This window comes from Saccopteryx leptura, chromosome 1 (genome assembly GCF_036850995.1).
Source record: "Saccopteryx leptura isolate mSacLep1 chromosome 1, mSacLep1_pri_phased_curated, whole genome shotgun sequence".
In the NCBI taxonomy this organism is placed as follows: domain Eukaryota; kingdom Metazoa; phylum Chordata; class Mammalia; order Chiroptera; family Emballonuridae; genus Saccopteryx; species Saccopteryx leptura.
The window spans coordinates 336,462,743-336,486,532 of NC_089503.1; the positions used below are offsets into that span (position 1 = coordinate 336,462,743).

At 36.8% G+C, this 23,790-nt stretch overlaps 1 protein-coding gene across 1 annotated transcript in view; it reads left to right on the forward strand.

Moving 5' to 3' along the window:
- RNGTT (RNA guanylyltransferase and 5'-phosphatase) overlaps positions 1-23,790 on the forward strand; it is a 270,093-nt gene that overhangs the window by 81,360 nt on the left and 164,943 nt on the right. The window contains exons 9-10 of the mRNA XM_066358895.1: positions 3,178-3,313; positions 17,128-17,199. Of these exons, the coding sequence (XP_066214992.1) occupies positions 3,178-3,313; positions 17,128-17,199 (208 nt within the window). The remainder of the gene's footprint in view (positions 1-3,177; positions 3,314-17,127; positions 17,200-23,790) is intronic.

Genomic DNA, 23,790 nt, shown 5'->3' on the forward strand with positions numbered 1-23,790 from the left:
CGTAACCACCACACTCTTATCAATGTCTCTTAGTTTCACTATTATGTCCCACCTACGTATGGAATAATACAGTTCCTGGTTTTTTCTGATTTACTTATTTCACTTCGTATCATGTTATCAAGATCCCACCATTTTGCTGTAAATGTTCCGATGTCATCATTTCTTATGGCTGAGTAGTATTCCATAGTGTATATGTGCCACATCTTCTTTATCCAGTCATCTATTGATGGGCTTTTTGGTTGTTTCCATGTCCTGGCCACTGTGAACAATGCTGCAATAAACATGGGGCTGCATGTGTCTTTACGTATCAATGTTTCTGAGTTTTTGGGATATATACCCAGTAGAGGGATTGCTGGGTCATAAGGTAGTTCTATTTTCAGTTTTTTGAGGAACCACCATACTTTCTTCCATAATGGTTGTACTACTTTACATTCCCACCAACAGTGTATGAGGGTTCCTTTTTCTCCACAGCCTCTCCAACATTTGCTATTACCTGTCTTGCTAATAACAGCTAATCGAACAGGTGTGAGGTGGTATCTCATTGCCGTTTTGATTTGCATTTCTCTAATTTGCTATGCTTTTTAAAGTAAATAGTAAGCTTTGCTAAATGCTTGTCTAGATCCTTAGACAATATGATGGATTCTGCCTTCAATACCATGTTTGCAGAAGATATTACAACTGCTTTTTATTGGATTTTTTTTTTAAGATTTTATTTACTGGTTTTTTTTTTTTTTGTTTTTTTTTTTTTTTTTTTTTTTGAGAGAGAGAAAGAAAGGTAGGGGAGGAGGAGCAGGAAGCATCAGCTCTAGTAGTTGCTTCTCAAAAGTACCATGGACCTCAGCATTCCAGGTCAACAGTCTATGTCCACTGCATTTGTTTGACCTTTTCTTATGTTGACTTAAATTTTTGGACTACAATTCAGGGCAAGGATAACTCTTCCAAGAAGCTTGGATTCTCCCTCTCCTTCAGGAATTGCTGCTTTTGAAAAGCATGAGCAGTAGGGCTTTGGGGACTAAGTATTCCTGCTGTGTGCCAGCCTACTGGCCTGGCAGTTAGTTGGTCTAGGAGTCTTTTCAGATGCACAGTTAGTTCAGACTGCAGCTAATTTTATTATTCCTGGTCAAATCTGAGTCTCTGCAACCCAGATCTGGGAGGGCTAAGGCTCTTCCAATATGTAGGAAGGGCCTGAGTGCTCCACCTCCTCTGCAGGGGCCTGCTGGGACTAATTATTTTGAAAACATTAGTAACAGCATGCTTCCAATCCATCCCAAAGTGTAGCCCCTTTAGTCTTCCTTGCTGCTATTCACATACCACTTTTACTGTAATCAGCTCTCTCATTTCTCTCCAGCCAGTCTGTCTAATCATGCCTATATGCTCTTTAAAACACTTGTTTATGGGATACAGATTATCCTCCATTTTATTAGGTACCATGTACTATGTTAGCTACCATCTCTTTATTTAATATTTTATCTATTCCTTGGCCTTACCTTGATTCAGCTCCATCTTTCAGTTTTTGCTTCCTTTTTCTGACCTATCCTGTGGGTCGGAGATTGGACAGACCTGCTAGCATTCTTCTCCATTCTCAGTGGTACATCCAGATTTTTATTCTTCCACTCTTTCATTTAACAACAACAAGATGATTCTATCTCCTTGAAGCCCATACCTTTTAATTTACTAATTTCTTGCTGTTAGTTTTCTCTCATTCTTGGAAGATTTTGGTACCTGGATATAGTCTCCATTTTTACCCTACATCTTGCCATTATGTATTTGGTAGCATTGCCTATCAACCTGTAATTTTCTGAACTTGAACCCATCTGGACTTTATTTTTATATGTGATGTGAGGTAGAGCTTTGTTCTTGATGATCCACTGATGGGAATCTGATTATATCTTGACCATTTGAAGAATGATGCATTCTCTCTCTCTCTCTCTCTTTTTTTTTTTTTTTTTTTGACAGAGACAGAGAGAGGGACAGACAAGGACAGACAAGCAAGTAGGGAGAGACGGATGAGAAGCGTCAGTTCTTTGTTACGGAACCTTAGTTGTTCATTGATTGCTTTCTCACATGTGTCTTGACTGGGAGGCTATAGCAGAGGGAGTGACCTCTTGCTCAAGCCAGCGACCCATCACTCAAGCTGGTGAGCCCATGCTCAAACCGGATGAGCCCGTGCTCAGACTTGTAATCTCAGGGTTTCGAACCTAGGTCCTTTGCGTCCCAGACCGATGTTCTATTCACTGTGCCACCGCCTGGTCAGACATGATGCATTCTAAAGTACTTAAATTCTGAAGTAATTAGTAAGAATTGTACCTGAAGTGGTGATATCTGGCTATATTGCAATTTTGATTCCAGGAGAAATGGCTGTTTTGCTAACTGTAGTGTAGCAGAAAGAACTTTGGATAGTTTGAAGTCTTGCCATTTGCAAATCACTTACTTTCTTTTTCTTTGTACTACAAAGGGGAAAGAGTAATACATAAAAATGCAATTAATTGCATGTCTGTTTGGTAAACTTTGATGTTTAAGATCTAATAAAAATTAGAGAACTATTCTCTCCTGAGATGGATCATAAAGTTGCACTTGAACATCACATTGTCTTCATAAAAACTTTTCATTTCTCTATAGCCTGTGTTTTTTATAGGACACAATTTTATTTTTTAAGGAGAATATTTGTGCCTGACCAGGCGGTGGCATAGTGGATGGAGCATCAACCTGGGATGCCGAGGACCCAGGTTTGAGACCCTGAGGCTGCCAGCTTGAGTGCGCAGGCTCATCTGGCATGAGTGTGGGGTTGCTGGCTTGAGTGTGGGATCATAGACAGGACCTTATGGTCACTGGCTTGAGCCCATGGTCGCTGGCTTGAGCAAGGGGTCACTGGCTTGGCTGGAGCCCCCTGGTCAAGACACATATGAGAAAGCAATCAATGAACGACTAAAGTGCTACAACAGCAAATTGATGCTTCTCATCTCTCTCTCTTCCTGTCTGTCTGTCTCTCTAGCTAGAAAAGAAATAAATGTGTTACTAGTGGTACTTTACTCTGAAAGATAGGGGGGATGAGGAGGAGTCTAGTGAACAGTATTCCATGCAGCTATGCTGAGTCTAAGGAAAAACAATTTGTTATTTCTTATGACCCTATTCTTGAATTATGCTGTTAATATTACCTTTTAAATGTTTTATTTACAGGTATATGATGTTGATTGATGGCACAAATGAAGTTTTTATGATTGATAGAGCTAATTCAGTGTTTCATGTTTCAAATCTGGAATTCCCATTTCGTAAAGATCTCCGCATACATTTATCAAATACTCTCTTGGATGGGGTATGTCATATATTATCCTTTAATAAAAAATTAAACATTGTAATTTTTCTTTTTCTTGTAAGTAAAAGTATATTTTTAATAAATAGTAAATTTAGAATCAAATCTAGTTATTAAAAAGTTTTTTTAATTGAGGTATAACTGGTATATAAAGAGTTGAATCTAGTTATTATTACAATGTTAAATTCCATTTATTTCTATTTGCATTACTATCACTAGATCTTGTCTTGGGTATGAGAGTAAGTGAACAAAGTTAGCTCTTAAGTTTTTTATTCTTTGTGATTGAAAAAAGTTCTTGTTGAAGAAGACTAATTTTATTATTTTTACTTGTCAGTTTGATTTTAACTATGTGACACCACATATTATTGCATTTTGCTTGGCTCTTTAGCTGATATGGACTAGTTCTTGAAAGTTGATAAGACTTTTTCCATTTCAGAAATATTTATATTTATTAATCATACAGTTAATTGATGAAAAATGTTTTAACTTTTATGTAAGTAGCTTTTTCTCCCTAATTCTAAAAATATTGATTCATTATAAATAAACTAGAAAGCCCGACGGTCATATGAAATGACTGCTGTTCTAGATATTATAAATTGTAATTAAAATGATTTGTGCAAAGGTGTCTGCTAATTCAAACTGAATTACCCAGGGCAGGCGGCGAGGACACCCCTTTGCTTAGTGCCCCACGGGGTTTCCCCCTTCTACTTGCTTAATTGCTTAAAGCAGAGTGCAATGAAGGAAACCACTGGCGGTACATTTCTTAAGAGCCACCGCTAGCTCAGTAAATAAAGGTGATTTAAATAATAAAATGTTAATTCACATGTCAAAGATCTCTTTGTACACAACATTTCTTGTGTAGATCTTTCCATCATTTTTAAGCTCGCCTTGCAGAGGACCATCAATTATTTTTAATTTTACGTCTGTTCTTTCACGAACTCTTGAACAGGCAACATAAAGTTGACCGTGTCCAAATGCAGGCTCAGGTAAAAAAAATGCCAACACGCTTAAGCGTTTGGCCCTGAGACTTATTGATGGTCATAGCAAAGGCAAGTTTTACTGGAAATTGTCTATGTCTCAATTGAAACGGCAACCCTGTTTGAGATGGAGCCAAATCAATTCTTGGAATGACATGTATTTCACCTTTAGAGGAGCCAAAGACTTAGCTATTATGACATTATTTTTCAATTGGAGAACCTCTAGTCTTGTACCATTGCAAAGACCCCTTCTGGTGTTAAGATTTCTTAACAGCATAATAATTGCTCCAATCTTTAACCTCAATTTGTGAGGTGGCATGCCAGAAGGCGGGACTATTTGAATGCCGTGGCAACTTCACCCCATTGGCTAGTACAGTTACGCAAGCAACCAATAAGCTATCGGCGACAAACAGACACTTAAGCCGCATATAATAAAGAAGTTAAAATAATAAAACTTTACAAAATAACTGGTAAAGATTATCTGAACTCCTACCATTGGAGTAGCTCTGTTACCATTTTGATGAACATTATTTCAGACTTTTCTCTGTGCCAGAGTTTTCAATCTTACGTTTGCTTAGAGAGATGGAACACATTCATATTGGTAATAGCAACTCACAGCATAAATTCTTAAACAGAATGTGTATCAGAGTTGTTAGGGGAGTTGGTACTTTTTCCAGGCCCAGTAAATTCTGAATAATTGTGGTACTTCTGCCCTGGTTGAATATGAGTGCTCTGGTCAAATCTGTACACACATGGATAGTTACATAATTTGCATGAAAGGAACCAAATGTTACATGGGTTTTGTAACTCATCTGTTTCCACTTAGCAATTAGTTTTGGACATCTGTCTCATAAATGTCTGAATGATATACCCTTGTATATATATATATGTACACAGCATAATTTAGTGTTTCCAAACAATTTTGATTGTGAAAATTGTAGAGGATGCTTGTTAAAAATGTGACCCATCCCAGTAGCCCATCATAAACCTAGTGAATTAGATTTTCTTATTGGTCAAGGTATCTGTACTTTTAAAAAAGTGCCCAGTGATTCTAATCAGGCAAGTTTGAGAAACAGTTCTATCATTTTTAAACTAATTCTCTTGGAGAACATTTTGATTTTTTGTAGTTTTTTTTTTTCTGTTATAAGACACACTTGAATGCATATTCTTATACCTTTTCCCTTCACAGTTGTGCAATTTTATAATTAAGAAGATTCTTAGAGGTGAGATTGTAGTAAATATCTAGAATCTTTTGATCACAAGTGATTGAAGTCCAACTTAAAGTAACTGAAGAAAAAAAAAACTAGCTTGTCACAAATAATTGAATTTCAGGTTGGCTTACTTCAGGCTGGATCAGTGGGCTCAGAAGGTACTTGCCAGGCTCTTTCTTTCTTGTTCTTTGCTTTTCTTGTCTGTTTGGTCTCATTCTGCAAGAAGACTCTTTCCACTTAGGAGGCAAATTGCATTACAGCCCAAGCAGAAAGAAACTTTTTCTCCCAACATCCATATATCAATCCAAGGGAAGACTCCAAAGGGCCATGCCTGAGTTATATACTCGTGGAGGAGTTACAGTGGAGTCCAGAAACACACTGGTTAGTAGCAGTATACCATGGAATGTGGGAGGAGTTACGTTCCCAAGAAGGGATGGGTATAGGTTATACTGTGTTCGCTATGCTGGATTTGATGGTGTGCCCATTTTAAATTTAAAAAAAATTATATATATATAAAAAACATGCACAATTGCAGAAAGTTTGAATACATGTACAGTTCTAACAACCATATGTAAAGACTGTGCATTGTCTTAAACACTGGGTTCGAAATGTAATGTTTTCTAATTTGGTTAAGGAAAGAACGACTTTTCCATTTTAAGGGACAGTGTAACATAGAGGTTAAGAGCCCTAACTCTAACTGATGATGCCTTATTGACTCCATCAGTTATTACATGAAGGATGTTATATAATTTTCTCAATTTCCTCATCTATAGTGAAGTGAGGCTAATAATGGTACTTAGTTCTTGATGCTGTTATGAAGATTCTAAGTTGGATAATTTATAAAAAGCTGATAATAGGGTCTGGCAGATGTTAAATGAAATACCCCTTTTAGTATGCATTCATGTGACTTGTTAATGAGTTCTAACATTTTTTCACTTCTTTATGAATTACTGTGTTATGTGAGTTGCCCATTCAAGTCCTTATACATTTTTTCATATTGATTTATGAGACATTTTTGTCTGTTGGGGATATTACTTTATGAAACATTTGAAAACTATGTTTTTAACTTTTTTGATACTTTTTGTGGCACAAGTTTAAATTTATATAGGTAAATTTATAAACCTTTTGATTTTTAAAAATCTTATTTATTAATTTTATTGAATTTATATAAACCCCTTAATTTTTAATATTTGGCTTTTGTGTCATTTTAAGAAAGATATTTTTATTTCAGAATTATTGTAATGTCTATTTTTTCTAGTATCTTTATGTTTTAATTTGTGTAGTTAAATATTTGATCTATCTGAAATACATTTTGATTAATAGAGGTGTAGTTTTATTTATTTCTGTTGCCTCAGTACCATCTACCTAATCTATTTTACCTTTTTAATTGGATATATCATTCTTACTGTTGGATGTATTCCTTTATATATCATTGTCTTTTCTTTATTTATTTTCTCATTTTTAAAATATTTTAGTTTCTTTTTTAAAATTTAAATCAAGTGAAAGGCAGGGAGGCAGAGAAACAGACTCCTGCATGCATCCCGACTGGGATCCACTTGTCAACCCCCGTCTGGGGCTAATGTTCTGCCCATCTGGGGCCACTGCTTCATTACTTGTCAACCGAGCTATTCTAGCACCTGAAGTGAGGCCATGGAGCCATCCTCAGCACCCGGGGTCATCTTGCTCATTTGAGCCATGGCTGCGGGAAGGGGAAAAGGGGATGTGGAGAAGCAGATGGTTGCTTATCCTGTGTGCCTTAACCGAAAATCAAACCCAGGACTTTCACATACTGGCCTGATGCACTACTGCTGAGCCAACCATGGCCAAATTTTGGTTTTCCAGTGGAAGTTTTATATTGATTTGAATACGGTGACTTTAGCATGCACTTTAATGTCTGACAGTCCAAGTATACCCAGTCTCCTGGCTATTCTGAAGTTTGCCACTTAAAGTTTGCTCCTCTTTTTTTTTGGACAGAGAGAGAGAGTCAGAGAGAGGGACAGATAGGGACAGACAGACAGGAAGGCAGAGAGATGAGAAGCATTAATTCTTTGTTGGGGCACCTTAGTTGTTCATTGATTGCTTTCTCATATGTGCCTTGACCCGGGGGGGGGGGCTACAGCAGAGTGAATGACCCCTTTCTTTTTTTTTTTTTTTTTTTCTTTTCATTTTTCTGAAGCTGGACACAGGGAGAGACAGTCAGACAGACTCCTGCATGCGCCCGACCGGGATCCACCTGGCACGCCCACCAGGGGCGATGCTCTGCCCCTCAGGGGCGTCGCCATGTTGCGACCAGAGCCACTCTAGCGCCTGAGGCAGAGGCCACAGAGCCATCCCCAGCGCCCGGGCCATCCTTGCTCCAATGGAGCCCCAGCTGCGGGAGGGGAAGAGAGAGACAGAGAGGAAAGCGCGGCGGAGGGGTGGAGAAGCAAATGGGTGCTTCTCCTGTGTGCCCTGGCTGGGAATCGAACCCGGGTTCTCCGCACGCTAGGGCGAATGACCCCTTTCTCAAGGCAGAGACCTTGGGCTTCAAGCCAGCTACCATGGGATTTTGAACCTGGGTCCTCTGCATCCCAGTCTAACCCTCTATCCACTGCACCACCACTTGGTCAGGCAAGTTTGCTCTCTCTTTAGCTTTTTGCTAAACAGGGTATTTGAGAAGTTAGGCTTAATTCGTTTGTTACGTTTTATGTGCAAATCTATATACTGATAAGCTTATGTTTTTCTCTGGCAGTCTTGTTCAGACCTTTCTGTTTGCTATGATTGGTTGTGTGGCCTATCTCCCTGTCATACCTTCACGGCCTTTCCTTGGAGAGAAAAGGGGCTCTACATCTTTCTTATAACTTCCCACAATTTCAAGTGTTTTTCTACAGGGATACTACTTACATTATTTAAAATTTCTTCACTTTCTTCAATCTTGAACCTTTTTTACGAGCCAGATTGAATTATGTCTGGCTAATATTCTCTGGAATTTATATGAGAATACTTTCTGTCTTTAGATAAAATTAGCTCCTCTCTTTCTGGTTTAACGAAATGGTATTAGGACGATTGGGAGTGGCTGGCTTGGGAATGTTCAGTTAAATTTTCAATGATGGAATTACCCTGATGAAAATCACATACACACAAAGATATGGTTAAATATATATATGTTATTTAACCATATGTTATATGGTTAAATATATATATGGTATTCTCTCTGTTAAACATATATATATTTAACAGAGAGAATACCACTTTCCAAGTGACCTAAATGCTTACTGCTTTCATTCCTTGTTCTTTGTTTTTATTTGCCAACTAAATATTGGAGTATGCAGTATTTTTTCTCCGGAAGGTGGAAGACTATGGTTGGAGAATAGGATGTTTGAGTTAGTCTGAGGTATAGTTTTGAGTGATGAGAAGGTTCAGGATGTGACCTAGAGAAAGTGAGAGGTTGAAGTCGTGTGAAGCAGAGCAGTGGAAATAAGATCAAGGAAAGATTTCGATGGATCATAAAGAGTGATAGCAGGAGTCCAGGATGACTGTAAGGTAGGTACAAAAGATTCAAAAGATAGTAAGATGATAGTATAGTTGAATGGAGACTGAGCAAAGAGTACATATAGAGTCACAAAACAAGGAGTTATCTATACCGTGTGTACTCTGTGAGGCTAATAGTACATCCTTATTCCTGTGAGAGTGTGTGTGTAGTAAAATAGCATTTTGTAATAAATATGACATATACATGTGTATATACATAAACTTTTGTAACCTCTAAGTGTGTGTGTGTGTGTGTGTGTACACATGAGTGCTGCACGCACCCACACACATGCCCTTGAGGTTGATAGAGCCACTGCACAAGCTTGTAAGTATTGTTCATTATGCATCTCCAGGTTGTGCCATTCTCCTCGTAGTTGATGTGACTGGCACCCTGGGGTTGCACTGTGCATAAATTGCATAGCCAATGCGGCAGTTCTGCTAGTTAGTTCTCAGGAACAGCAACAATATTTTAGTTTTTGTTTTAGATACAGTTTTTTTAGCATTGTAATTAATAAAAGGAAGAAAAAGACTTAAGTTCCAGCATTTGCAAACATTTAGTATAGTTTATAATTGAATTATTATTTTTTGAGTGCCTGTCATGTTCAAGTTGCAGTGCCAGGAGTGCCAACATTGCTTAGAGGGTCGAGACAAGGGTCTGACCTTTGAGACATTTTACTTTGTTGGGTAGGGGTTGAGAATGATTGGTAATGGATAAAACGATAACCTGAAGATTGGTATTTGAAACAGGTCCTATGGTGGAGAAGACATACCTTTCACCTAGTTAGGAACTAAAGATGTTTTATAGAAGAATTGGCATTAGATGTGGAAAGATTTCTATAGAGATTTTTGTTGGATGTGGGCTGAGGGCATTCTAGGTAGGAAATAATGCCTAAAAATTAGATGTTTAATAATCTGCAGATTTAATTTAGCAATACTATTTATTTTCACCCCAAACTTGGATACTGAGAGCAGCAAAATAGACTCTTGTGAGGTTTTAAAATAGCAGTGTAATTCATGATGTCAGTTTACTTGGACCACATTTTTAGTTGCCATCCTTGTTTTTCTAGTTAATTAAAACAGTTCTGTAGTTTCCTGTTTCTTCTACATTTTCATTTGCAACTTGTTTTTGTAAAATTCCAAATCCAAGAATAACTCAAAACTACCTAATTGTCAGGCTGTCAGATGTGAGCAGTAAAGCTTTTGTTTCGCTCCCAGAATGATGTTTTTTGACCCACAAAATCTGGAAAATTGGAGATTAGTAATATGGCATTAATTCACTTGAAACAAACCAGTGAAATTCAGTCAGTTTATATTGAGGTTAAGAGGAGGATATGGCAGTTAATCATTAAAGTTAATAGCAAGAATCTTGGGAAAATGGCATGTCTTTTCAACTGTTAATTTTTTGTAAAGGAATATGCATGTTCATTTAGAAAATTTTAGAAAGTCTTATACATTATGAAGTAGAAAAATTCAACTCAAGAGGAGATTACATTTTAACATTTTGATGTACTTCCTTTTAGTCATTTTGTTATGTCTATATTTATAGAATGTGTATAATCAACATATATGTAGCTGAATTTTAATGTATGCTGTGTATCTGGGGTTCCATTATTTTTCTTCACTCTGAAGAACTGATCTTAGGATTTAAAAAAATTTAGATTTATTTTTAAAAATTAAAATATAATTAACATAGTATAAAATTCACGTTAAGATGTACAATTCAGTGGTTTTTAGTATTACTATCTAATTCCAGAACATTTCATCACCTAGATGGATATGATAATTAGAAATGAATGGGCCTTTTCTGAAAGGATTTTAAAAAAATGAGTTACCCTTGAGATGAGCTTTGAAGGCTTACAGGTTTTCCAGAGAAGAGTTAATTACTTACTCTCATTAAAACCCTTCAAAGGTTCCTCATTTCCCATAGCATGAAAGCCAAAGTACTCATCATAATATTCTTTATATCTTAGCCATGCCAGGGTCCTTAGCATCATCCTTGACTGCGAACCCTTGAACCACAAGTTCCTCCTATAATGAACTTTGGACAGTTTACCCCAAACCATCTTTTTCCTTGCCTTTGTAATACCATTTGACCCATCCACCATCCTCCTAGAAAATAGACACTTTCGGAGTTGAACTTGGACTAATGGGTTACACACTTTATTATTAAACCTTTCTCTTATTCTTCAAGTAGAAAAAACTACTCTTTTTTTCTTTTTTTGACAGAGACAAAGAGAGAGAGAGAGAGGGACAGATAGGGACAGACAGGAAGGGAGAGAGATGAGAAGCATCAATTCTTTGTTCCAGCATTTTACTTGTTCAGTGATTGCTTTCTCTTATGTGCCTTGACTGGTGGGCTACAGCAGAGCGAGTGACCCCTTGCTCAAGCCAGCGACCTTGGGCTCAAGCCAGTGACCTTGGGCTTCAAGCCAGCGACCTTTGGGCTCAAGCCAGTGACCATGGGGTCATGTCTGTGATCCCACGCTCAAGCTGTTGAGCCCGCTGTCAAGCTGGTGGCCTTAGGGTTTCGAACCTGGGTTCTCTGCATCCTAGTCCTATGCTCTATCAACTGTGCAACCTCCAGGTCAGGCTGAAAAACCTACTCCTTCTTAAGCTTAACCGTATGTCAAACATTTTGAAGTCGGGGTGCATTTAAAATCCTACAAATAATTGTAGGCGCACTATATACAAATTTCTGAGAAATGTTATAATAATTAAGGCAAATATTAAGGAAAAAAAAGTCCAAGTGTGCTTTTATGGTAGTTAAATGAAATAAATACAACAAAATAAAATTTATTCTGACATTAAAAAACATTTTTGTTACTTTTTTGAGTTATGCTTTTTAGAATTTGTAAAAAAGAGGAGTTAAAAAATAAACAAATGACAAAAAAGTTATACACACACATACACACACTTTCTTAGTAAGATTTAGTAAATTTGGCAGGTCCCGGTGAGAATGTGTTCAGTGTTTTCATTCTTGTGTTTATGAGAAACATGAGCCTGATGTGTCCTAGTGATTTCTTCAATGTTTGGGTATATATCTGAAAGGCAAACTCTCATTTCTTTGTCAGTACATTGAAGAATTCCTCTCTTTTCATTCTTAATTATGTTGAGGGTAGAAAATCCTAATTCACATAAATAGGATGTTGAAAATTGTAGTAAAATGTTCAAAGCTTTTTTAGATATTGCCACATATTCTTCTTTTATAGAAATTCAAAAGGCTTCAAGATACAATTCCATATGTTTCATCATCAATCCAAAACCCCCACCATACATAACATCTTAACTTTACACCAAACAAAGGATAGAAGAAACTTGCCTCCAGTCTTTCTGGGGGAGCATGGGGGGTAGTGTAAACAATCCAGTACCACAGCTTAACAGCCTTTTGCAACCTCATCAGGCAAGTGAGGTGGGGGGTTGGACAGACTGTCAGCTTACAGCCAATTCCCCACACCTCTGTCCCCCCAAAATCTAAACTCCAGAAACCTTGTTGGTTTTTTGGTCCCTAATAGGCACATATTTCTCTGGAATATCATAGAGCACACCTGCAAGTCTAGGGTTCACCAGTGCGCCTTGGCGCACACTTAGAGAACCACTGCCATATATCCTTTGTTGTCCAGAATGGCATAGGCGCACATGATTTGTATGAGTATAATCATTAATAGCAATCTATTTCAGTCTCAGAAGTATCCTGGTTTAGGCCTTAGCTTCATGGTCCTTCTATCTATATAGCTGTCTGTCATTAAAACTATAACTCTTCATTGGACCTAGTTTTTGTATTTTCCTCTTTGGGATTGTAAGTCCCTTGAAGGTAAGGACTATATGTTTAATTTCTTCAGCACTTAGAATTATGCCTAATATATAGTTTGGGCTCAGGAAATATTGGATAAGCAGAAGGGTGGGTGCCGAGGACTTCAACTAATGGGAATAGAATATAGAAAAGTCCAGAGGATAGAAAAATCAAACATGCAGGAATTTTTTTTTCTTTTGGTGGGGCCCATATTGAAAGAGTCAAGCCTCAGATTTCTCCATAGTAATATTTAATTAATTATTTTTAAAGAAAAAAATTATTGATTTTTTTTTTTAGAGAGATAAGAGGGGAGGGGGAGGGAGAGGGAGAGAGAGATATTGATTTCACTTATTTATGCACTCATTCGTTGTGCCCTGATTGGGGATTGAACCCACAACCTTGGTGTATTGGGACTATGTGTTAACCAACTGAGCTACCTGGCCAAGGCCTCCACAATAATATTGAATACAAAAAGACAGTGGAGCAATTTCTAACTCGAGGGATCTAAAGTTGATGTGCCTTGGTGTATTTTCTTGAGGTTTCTTATACTTGGGGTTTGTAATCTTTTACAGTTTTCACCGAAAGTAGAAAAATTTTTGCCATTATTTCCTCCTTTATCCTTTGGAGTTTTAATGACTAATGCTCTTTTAATTAAAAATAACGTTTTTCTATTTCATTTTGGATAGCTTCTATTGCTATGTCTTTACTGATATGTGCTTCTGCAATGTCTAAATTGCTATTCATTCCAACCACAGTACTGTTCACCTCAGACATTGTAGTTTTTTCCTCTGGATATTTATTTTGAGCCTTTTGTGTGCATGTGTGTCTTTTATGTTATTACTTAACATTTGAATTTATGGAATACTGTTGCACAATAAGCCATCTTAATGTTCTTGCCTGCTAACTCTAATGTCTTTTCCAGTTTGGGGCCTATGTTGATTGATGTTTCTTCTTTTTATGGGTTAAGTATTTTTGCTTCTTTGTATGCCTGGCAATTTTCTGTTGGATGCCAGGCATTTTGAATTTTACTCTGTTAGGGACTTAGTATTTTTGTATTCTTATAAATATTCATGATTTTTTCTCAGATGCAGTTAATTTTTTTAGAACTAGTTTGTACCTTTTGAGTCTTGCTTTTAAGATTCGTTAAGTGGACTATAGTAGACTTTAGGGATAATTACTCTCTACTACTGAGACAAGATCTTTCTAATACTGAATGCCCTGTGCATTAAGAGATGTTTCTAGTGGGTACAGGCACCTTCTTCCCAACCTGTATCAGCGTCAAAAAAGCTTCTCTCTGAAGACTTTTCTTTGTCTGATCTGGAGTAGTTTCCTTATATGTGTACTCTGTTGAATATTCATAGGGGTCTGACTGTAGATCTCTGGAATTCTTTCTCTGGCATCTCTCTCTTTGTTTTTGTCTCTCTGATACTCTACTCTGAACTGAAAACTCTTGCTTCATTGGTCTCCCTAGACAACCTACTCTATTTTTTCCACTCAGGGAGAAAGCTGGGCTCCACCTTGAATCCCCCTGCCCACATCGAATCCTGGAAACTCTCCTTAGGCAGTAAGCTGGGACAGTTGTAGGGCTCATTTCCAGAACTTTTATATCATCTAATTGAAGCTTTATACCCATAAAATAGCTCCCCATCACCCCCAGTCCATGGCAACTACCATTCTACTTTCTATTTGTATGAATTTGACACTTATAGCTCATATAAGTGAAGTCATACAGTATTTGTTTTTTTGTGATTGTCTTAGTTCACATAGCATGTCTTCGAGGTTTATCCATGTTATTGTGTCTAATAAATTTTCTTCTCTTTCACAGCTAACTAGTAGTCCACTCACCCTATCTATCTATCTATCTATCTATCTATCTATCTATCTATCTATCATCTTACATTTATGTATCTATTTATCTGTCTGACATTTGGGTTGCTTCTACCTCTTAGCTATTAGAATAATACTGCTATAAACATGGGTTTCTCTTCAAGACTCTGTTTTCAATTCTTTTGGCTATATACCCAAAAGTGGGATTTCTGGATTTATGATAGTTCTATTTTTAATTTTCTTTTCCTTTCTACTGAATTTTTGGGTGACACTGATGAACAATTATACAGGTTTCATATGCACAACTCTGCAACACATTATCTATATACTGTATTGTGTGTTCACTACCCCCAAATTAAGTCTCTATTTTTAATTTTTTGAGGGAACTGCCATACTTCTCTCCATAGTGGTTGCAGCGTCCCACCAACAGTGTCCAAGGATTCCAGTGAACTAAATTTTAAGCTTAGGTATTTTATGTTTACGTGCTTTTATGTAGTCTTGGGCAATAGTGGCAACTGTGGGGAAGGGCACATTGTGTTGAGGCCTCATTGAAAGAATTCAGCGTAGGCACTGGATCTTTGTTAGAACCTGTAGGTTTTGTTCCCTTAAAAATTTTCGGAGAATGTTTTCTCCAGCTAGTTGGGGACCATATTTTATTCTAGTAATGCTCAGATTATTTCTTCTATTCAGCACAGAATCTGGAAGCATAAATAGTGCTCTGCTATTTTTATTACTCTACAAATCATAAAGGAGGGAGAGAAGACAAGAATAACCACTGAGTTTACATCTATCCATATTTAAGTGTAATAGTGCTAATTATCAGGAATTTGTCATTTTACAAGTCGGGCTCCTGGGACTTTAGTGGGCTTGGAGCTGAACCCGGCTGTGCCTTTTTGTTTCCAGAATCTTGGTAGTTTCTGTGGCTGTCAATTTTTAAAGCTTACTCATTTGTTCATTACTTTTTACTTGTTTTGATTGCTGATAATAACTTTAATTTTGCCCTTTTTAATGTTTAAAGTGATATATTTTTGCTCATTTTGTCAGGTAATTTGGGAGGAAAATTCTATGATGTCTGCTAGAAGGCCAGTTAATTTCTCTCCACCCAAGTTTTGAAAAGAATAATTAATTGAAACCTATTATTGGTACCACCTTGTTGGCTCATAAATTTCTCAAATACAAGTATTTAAATGAAAACATTTCAGTAAACAGTTTAATGAAAGTGATATAATTTATGTGAAGTGTTGTGAAGTGTTGGGTTCAAGACAATAATCATAAATGTCTGTAGCTTAACAAACACATATTCAAGAAAGAAATTAATTGGTAGTAGTTTCTTAAAATGACAAACTATATTTACCGGTCAGTGTGTTCTCTGTAATTTTAGATTATTATATGTGAATTTTCTTTCATGAAATTTGATAAAAAAACAACAACCCTGTTTAGTTTCCTGGGAAGAATATACGGAATACAGTGATTTTAGGTCAGACCTATAATTAAGAATAAGTTTTGGCCCTGGCCAGTTGCTCAGTGGTAGAGCATCAACCCAGCATGTGGAAGTTCCAGGTTTGATTTCTGGTCAAGGCACACAGGAGAGGCGACCATCTGTTTCTCCCTGCCCCTCCCTTCTTCCTTTTCCTGCAGCCATGGCCCAATTGATTCGAGCAGGTTGGACCCGGGCGCTGAGGATGGCTCCATCAAGCCTCCGCCTCGGGCTCTAAAAAAAGCTAAGTTGCAGCGGCCCTAGAATGACAGAGCCCCAGATTAACAGAGCGTTGGCCCACAATGAGGGTTGTCGGGTGGATGCTGGTTGGATCCTGGTTGGGACACGTGTGGGATCTATCTCTTTATCTCCCCTGCTCTCACTTAAAAAAATAAATTTTATAAAGTACTGTATTATATACCTACAGTACTCTCTAGTATCCTTTATCTCTTTTCTGTCAGAGTGAGAATTTAAGTTCTTTTCATTTAATGACTGTGATACTATATTCTTTTTTCTGTTTTTCTTTGGTCAGAGTAAAGGGATGTGGAACCAAGAAAGACCATGTGGTTTGTAAGGGGATTATATCTATTATAAGAGCACTATTTCTATCTATAGATTTTATGATTAAAGTAATTGGTATGTAACAAAACAGAAAGCAATAATGATTTTAAAAAATGATTTTGAAAATGTTCCTGATATTTGACATTTAAAATTTGTAGCCTTTTAATCTTAATAGTTGCTACTAAGCATATTCAGTCATAAAACAAAACATAATATAGTAATTTAAATAGAAAAAATATAATGAGATATTGTCATATTTTTATTTCATACAGAATAAATTCATGATGGGAATTTTTGGGGTACTGACAATGTTCATTTGATTGGGGTATTAATGTGTGCACTTGAAAGTTTATCCAGTGGTGTATTTATGATTTATGTGCTTTCTGTGTGTCTGTTATATATATTTCAATCAAATTAAAGAAATTGCTGTTAAAGAAGAAACTTATCTTTTTTTCTCTTTCAAGGAAATGATTATTGACAGAGTAAATGGACAAGCTGTTCCTAGATATTTGATTTATGACATAATTAAATTCAATGTAAGTACCTTTTATAATTTATAAAATAAAAATGATCACTGAAATAATAGATGTTTTTAACAAATAAAAAGTATTACTGCCTTAGAGTAGGAAGAAAAAATTGTGACTCTGTCAAGTTACTAATTTGATATTTTTTATCAATACATACTTCTTTTCTTTCTCTTATTGCCTAATATTTTGCATATTTGTCTTTAGAGTCTTCAAGTGATTAAAGAAAAACAGTTTAATTTTGATAAAACAAGGTAGTGTATTATAAAATGAAAACTTCTTGGTTTTAATTATCCTGTACTTGATATAAATAAAAGTCTGCAAATTTTATTACTGTCACTTAAAAAAAAGAGAGACACACTGATGAGTGTTGAATATGTAACCTGGAGGCATAGAATAGTGAATAGATATCAAAAAATAGAAATTACATTTTCTACCCATTTCCTATAGTTTTAGACTAGCCACGAATGTTTGCCTATTAATATATATTAGTGGTTGCTGAAATTATTTAAAAGGTACAAGATGAATTATGTAAATGGAAGAAATTCTTTCAGTAGTGTACATCTTTGAAAAGACATAATAATTGTTCCAGGAATATATTACTCAGATTGAATAATCATTTAGTATTCCAAGCAGACTGAAAGCATATAAGTATTCTGGAATTAAAAGTATTAAGTTTTAAGGTTTTGAAGATTTAGCGTAAAAGTTTTAAGAAAGTTATTTTTCTCCCCAGAGGGTATATATCTTAAATTGCAGTATTGAGATTCAAGATTATATTGATCCAGATGATTTATTATTTTTTAATTTTATTTTTAAATTTTTTTTTATTTTTTATTTTTTTTTGTATTTTTTTCTGAAGCTGGAAACGGGGAGAGACAGTCAGACAGACTCCCGCATACACCGGACCGGGATCCACCCGGCACGCCCACCAGGGGCGACGCTCTGCCCACCAGGGGGCGATGCTCTGCCCCTCCGGGGCGTCGCTCTGTCGAGACCAGAGCCACTCTAGCACCTGGGGCAGAGGCCAAGGAGCCATCCCCAGTGCCCGGGCCATCTTTGCTCCAATGGAGCCTTGGCTGTGGGAGGGGAAGAGAGAGACAGAGAGGAAGAGCGGGGGGGTGGAGAAGCAAATGGGCGGTTCTCCTATGTGCCCTGGCCGGGAATCGAACCCGGCTCCCCCACACTCCAGTCCGACGCTCTACCGCTGAGCCAACCGGCCAGGGCTTTTTATTTTATTTTTTAAAATTTTATTTTTATTTATTTTTTACAGAGAGAGTGAGTCAGAGAGAGGGATAGACAGGGACAGACAGACAGGAACGGAGAGAGATGAGAAGCATCAATCATTAGTTTTTCATTGCGTGTTGCGACACCTTAGTTGTTCATTGATTGCTTTCTCATATGTGCCTTGACCGTGGGCCTCTAGCAGACCGAGCAACCCCTTGCTGGAGCCAGCGACCTTAGGTTCAAGCTCGTGGGTTCTTGCTCAAACCAGATGAGCCCGTGCTCAAGCTGGCGACCTCGGGGTCTCGAACCTGGGTCCTCGGCAACCCAGTTCGACTCTCTATCCACTGCGCCACTGCCTGGTCAGGCGATCCAGATGATTTAGAGGTATTTTTTTTCCAGGAAATTTTCAATGTATAATTCTCATTTGTTGTTGAATTTCTATATTTCAAACAATTTCAAATTTAGGAAACTCAAGATTGTAAACCATCAAGCTTTAGTTTTGTTCTGTTTGTGACTACTGTACGTTAAAAGTAATGCTTTCCAGAATTGACTTCCTCTTATCACAGAACTTGGAATAATGTTGATGAGCCCATAACAAGACAGAGGATGGGCGCAGCTTTGTTTCTTTGTGAATGGGGCAGTGCTGTCTCCTTTGCCTCTTGTTACTGAGCTCTGCTTTAAAATGTATTCAGTGTAGGTTCACTTCTTAGCTTGGGAACTTTGTCTTATACAACAGCCTTCTCATTCCTTTTTAAAAAGAAAATTTACAGCATACATAAATATATAATGAATAATATAAGGAATACTCATGTACTAATCACTAGAGTTGTTGAAACTTAATTTGTCATTTTTACTCAACTTTCTTTTTAATAAGAAATAAATCAGCCTGACCAGGGGGTGGTGCAGTGGATAGAGCATCAGACTGAGATGCGGAGGACCCAGGTTCGAGATCCCGAGGTCGTCAGCTAGAGCACGGGCTCATCTGGTTTGAGCAAGGCTCACCAGCTTGGACCCAAGGTCGCTGGCTCGAGCAAGGGGTCACTCGTTCTGCTGTAGCTCCCCAGTCAAGGCACATATGAGAAATCAATCAATGAACAACTAAGGAACTGCAACGAAGAATTGATGTTTCTCATCTCTCTCCCTTCCTCCCTGTCTGTCCCTATCTGTCCCTCTCTCTGACTCTGTCTCTGCCACAAAAAAAAAAAAAAAAAAAGAAAGAAAGAAATTATTACTGGTCCAGTAGAAGTGTCTTTGCATACCTCCTCTGTCATCTTATCCTTGACCCTCTTACCCAGAAGCAACAGCTTCTACCGTGAATTTTGTGTTTGTCATCCCCCTGATGTTCTGATACCTTCCCTACCACTGTATGTCTATAAAATACATGTGGTGTTCTTTTGCAGGGTTTCTCGTGTTATGTGAATGTCATTGTACTGTACTGTGGTACCGACCATTTGCTCTACATTCTTTTGTAGAGCTATACCTGTGTTAATACACATAGGTTTAGTTCATTCACTTTAATTGCTATTGATCATTATATTTTGTAACTATATGGAAGTTATCTTTTTTTTGATAGTTTCTCCAGGATATTTCTCATTCTTGGTATGTAATCACCTGGGAAGTGTTTAAAAAGTCCAGTCCCTCATTCCTATAACATGGAGATTCTCATTAGATTGGCAATTTAAGCTTTATTAGCTGCATTGTTAAATTCCTTTCAGAAGCAATTGTACTAATTTACCACATTTGGATTATTACATATCTAATTTTTGCCAAATGGCTACATGTGAAATGATACCTTGTTTTAACATGCTTTTTCCTAATTACTAATGAAGTTAAGCATATTTTATATGTTTATTTTTATTTTTTGGACTTTTGTGATTTCATTGCAGGTTCAAATGATCTTTTAATTTTTGGATGCCAATCTTTTTAGTCTTATTGTGTAGGAATTAGTTATGTTTCCTGTATTCTAATTTTTTCTTGGATATAAATGTGGCAAACAATATCTTTTCCAAATTAGTATCATTGAGCCACAGATGTTTTCCATTTTAATGAAGTCAGACTTATTAGAACTCAAAGTTTGTGTGTTTGTCTTATTTAGGAAATTCATATTTTGCTGTAAAAATTAAGTCATGCTTTCATCTCTAGGTCTATAATCGTTCAGTCAATAAATATTTGTTGAATGCCTCTTAACCGTATTTCATTGATTTTAAAGTTATATTTTTGATATTTCTGATATTAAGATATACTTATAATTGAAAACATCATCTACATAATTCTTTATTTTGCTATGGAGCTTCATTGATGATTAACCACTTTGTTTATTTTGAATCACCAAATTAAGGTCACTATTATAAAATTATTTTTTTAAATAATAGAAACTTCAGTTCCTTAGTTTATTCTTTTGTCCAGTAGAATTTCATTAGTCACCTTTTATATGTCAACTGTTGTTCTAGGTACTGGATATACATAAATGTATAAGACATATTTTCTTGCCTTCAGGAATTCATAATTTAATACACTGGTCTCCAAAGAAGGCCTGTTTCACAACAGTTCATTGAGGTTTGAGAAGAAAACAGGAGAACTTTTGTTTATTTTTAAAATATATTTATTTGATTTTTATTTGTTTTTATAACATATTATAGTTATACATGCATGCAACTCATTAAAAGTTAATGTGCATATATTATATACATTTGTAGGATATGTGTTTAAATTGGATACAAAATCAAAAGAAGATTTCAGACTATTGGTTTTATGGATGACAACATAAATGTAAATAAATATAATAATATAACAAAAGGTATATGAGAGCTACAGAAATATATGAGAAGTAATAGAGAGGTGAAAGTATTCCAACTCATTCTGGGTATAATTGAATCATTAAGCATGAAATTGCTTACAGGGAAAATGACACAGATTAATTTTGAAGGATTAAGTCTTTTAATCAGGAGTGTTACCAGATACTTGTTTGTGTATTTGATGTGTGGTGATATGAGGGACATATCCATACGAAAATTGGTTTGTAGTGGTCCAGTTTACTTGAAGTAAGGCATTTTAGCTTAGTTCTGTTTGTAATAACACTATTGAAAGGTTTAGTTATGGTAAGGATATGATTATACATTTGTTGTTTTGAAAGAGAACTGAATAGTATTTTGAAGTGAGAAAAATTCAAAACAGGGAGGCCAATAAGTCAGTAGTTATTGAGTATTTCTGTAGTCTGTTCTGATTCAACACCTACCTATCAAGAGCTTCCTTTACAATAGGCAGGCAGTATAGATTTGAAGGTAGACTTGCTTTTAATATATTCTTCTTGTTTTGGTGAATTTATGTATATTTTAAAGTAATGTGTTTCTAAGAGGCAATTAAAACTAATATATATTTTAACAGTTGTTAGATTCTTTATTTTTATTTTTTTATTATTATTTTAAAGTGAGAGGAGGGGAGATAGAGTCCCACATGCACCTCACCTGGGATCCACCCAGCAACCTTGTCTGGGGCTGATGCTTGTAACTGAACTATTTTTAGTACCTGAGGGAGAGGATCCACGGAGCTATCCTCAGTGCCCAGGGTCATGCTCTTGAATCAGTCAAGCCATGACTGTGGGAGGAGAAGAAAGAGAGAGGGAGAGAGAGAGAGAAAGGGAGGGGGGAAGTGGAGGAGAAACAGATGGTCACTTCTTGTGTGTGCCCTGACCGGGAATTGAACCTGGAACTTGAACCTGGGACTTCCACCTATAATATTGTGATAGGTGTCAGAATTTTACTGGTAGGATCGAGGATCTACCACTGAGCCAACTGGCCAGGGTCAGATTTTTATTTTCTTAAAAAAAGAGGGTTTGCTTCTTCTACTTTAATTTTATAGGGGTTTGAATGGATCTAATAGGCCTAATAAATAAACCTAAAATTTTGGGTTGTTTTTTACTTTTAATGATACAGGTGATATGGAAAAGGTTACATGTGGACTGTATGGTTATTTATTAGCATTTCTTCAATGAATACTCTTTACAACGGGCCGGGAGCCTATGGCTTGCGAGCCAGATGTGGCTCTTTTGATGGCTGCATCTGGCTCGCAGACAAATCTTTAATAAAAAAAATAATAACGTTAAAAATATAAAACATTCTCATGTATTACAATCCATTCATTTCCTACCACTCATGTTTATGCTTGCGGGTGGCTGGAGCCAATCACAGCTGTCTTCCGGGACAACACCAAATTTTTATTGGATAATGTATTATATAACGTACACATGTTGTATGGCTTTCACGGAATTACATTTTAAAATATGTGGCATTCATGGCTCTCTCAACCAAAAATGTTGCCGACCTCTGCTTTACTAACAGTTTTATGCCTTTATGAAAGGGAGCGTACTTTACTTCATAGATAGCTCTTGCTCCCTTGGTCTTGCTTCTTTTTCTTTACTGAGTATCAAAACTGTGTTCCTTTCAAAGCTGAGAAAAAGTTATCCTCGAGCCATGTTTAATGTTCACAGCTTAAGCAATGCTGCAATCTCTTTGCAAACATGAGCTTGGGTGAATGCTAAGTTGAGTAATATAGATTAGAGAAGAGGAAGAAGATGGGAAAATGCATAGAAGGGTGTCCAATAAATATAAAGAACAGTGGTACTTGATATACTATTGAGGTGATGCTACTAATCTAGATGATTACTGTCACTCGTTTGTGTGTTAAGCTACATTTGTATGTACCATTAGGATAGGGCAAGCCCCTACTTTCAACAGATACAGAAACTTTTCTGTACTTTTTATTTCATGGCTCAAAACATATATACCATATATATTTACAGTGTGTCCGCAAAGTCATGGTGCACTTTTCACCGGTCATAGAAAAGCAACAAAAGATGATAGAAATGTGAAATCTGCACCAAATAAAAGGAAAACTCTCCCAGTTTTATACCTATTCAGTGCAGTTTGATGTGGGCTCACACACAGATTTTTTAGGGCTCCTTAGGTAGCTATCTCGTATAGCCTCTACAGACTCGTCACTGACTGATGGCCTACCAGAACGGGGTTTCTCCTCCAAACTGCAGGTTTCTTTCAACTGCTTATCCCATCTAGTAATGTTATTCCTATGTGGTGGCACTTCATTATAAACGTGCCGATATTCACGGTGTACTTTGGTCATGGATTTGAATTTAGCGAGCCACGGAACACACTGAACTTTCCTCTGTACCGTCCACAGCTGGACTGGCATGGCCGTGGGCTGCTCCGCTGTATACACGGTGTTACGTCATCATCTGCATGCGCACATGCTGCCACATTATCCTTCAGAAACTGGGAGGGTTTTCCTTTTATTTGGTGCAGATTTCACATTTCTATTGTCTTTTGTTGCTTTCCTGTGACCAGTCAAAAGCGCACCATGACTTTA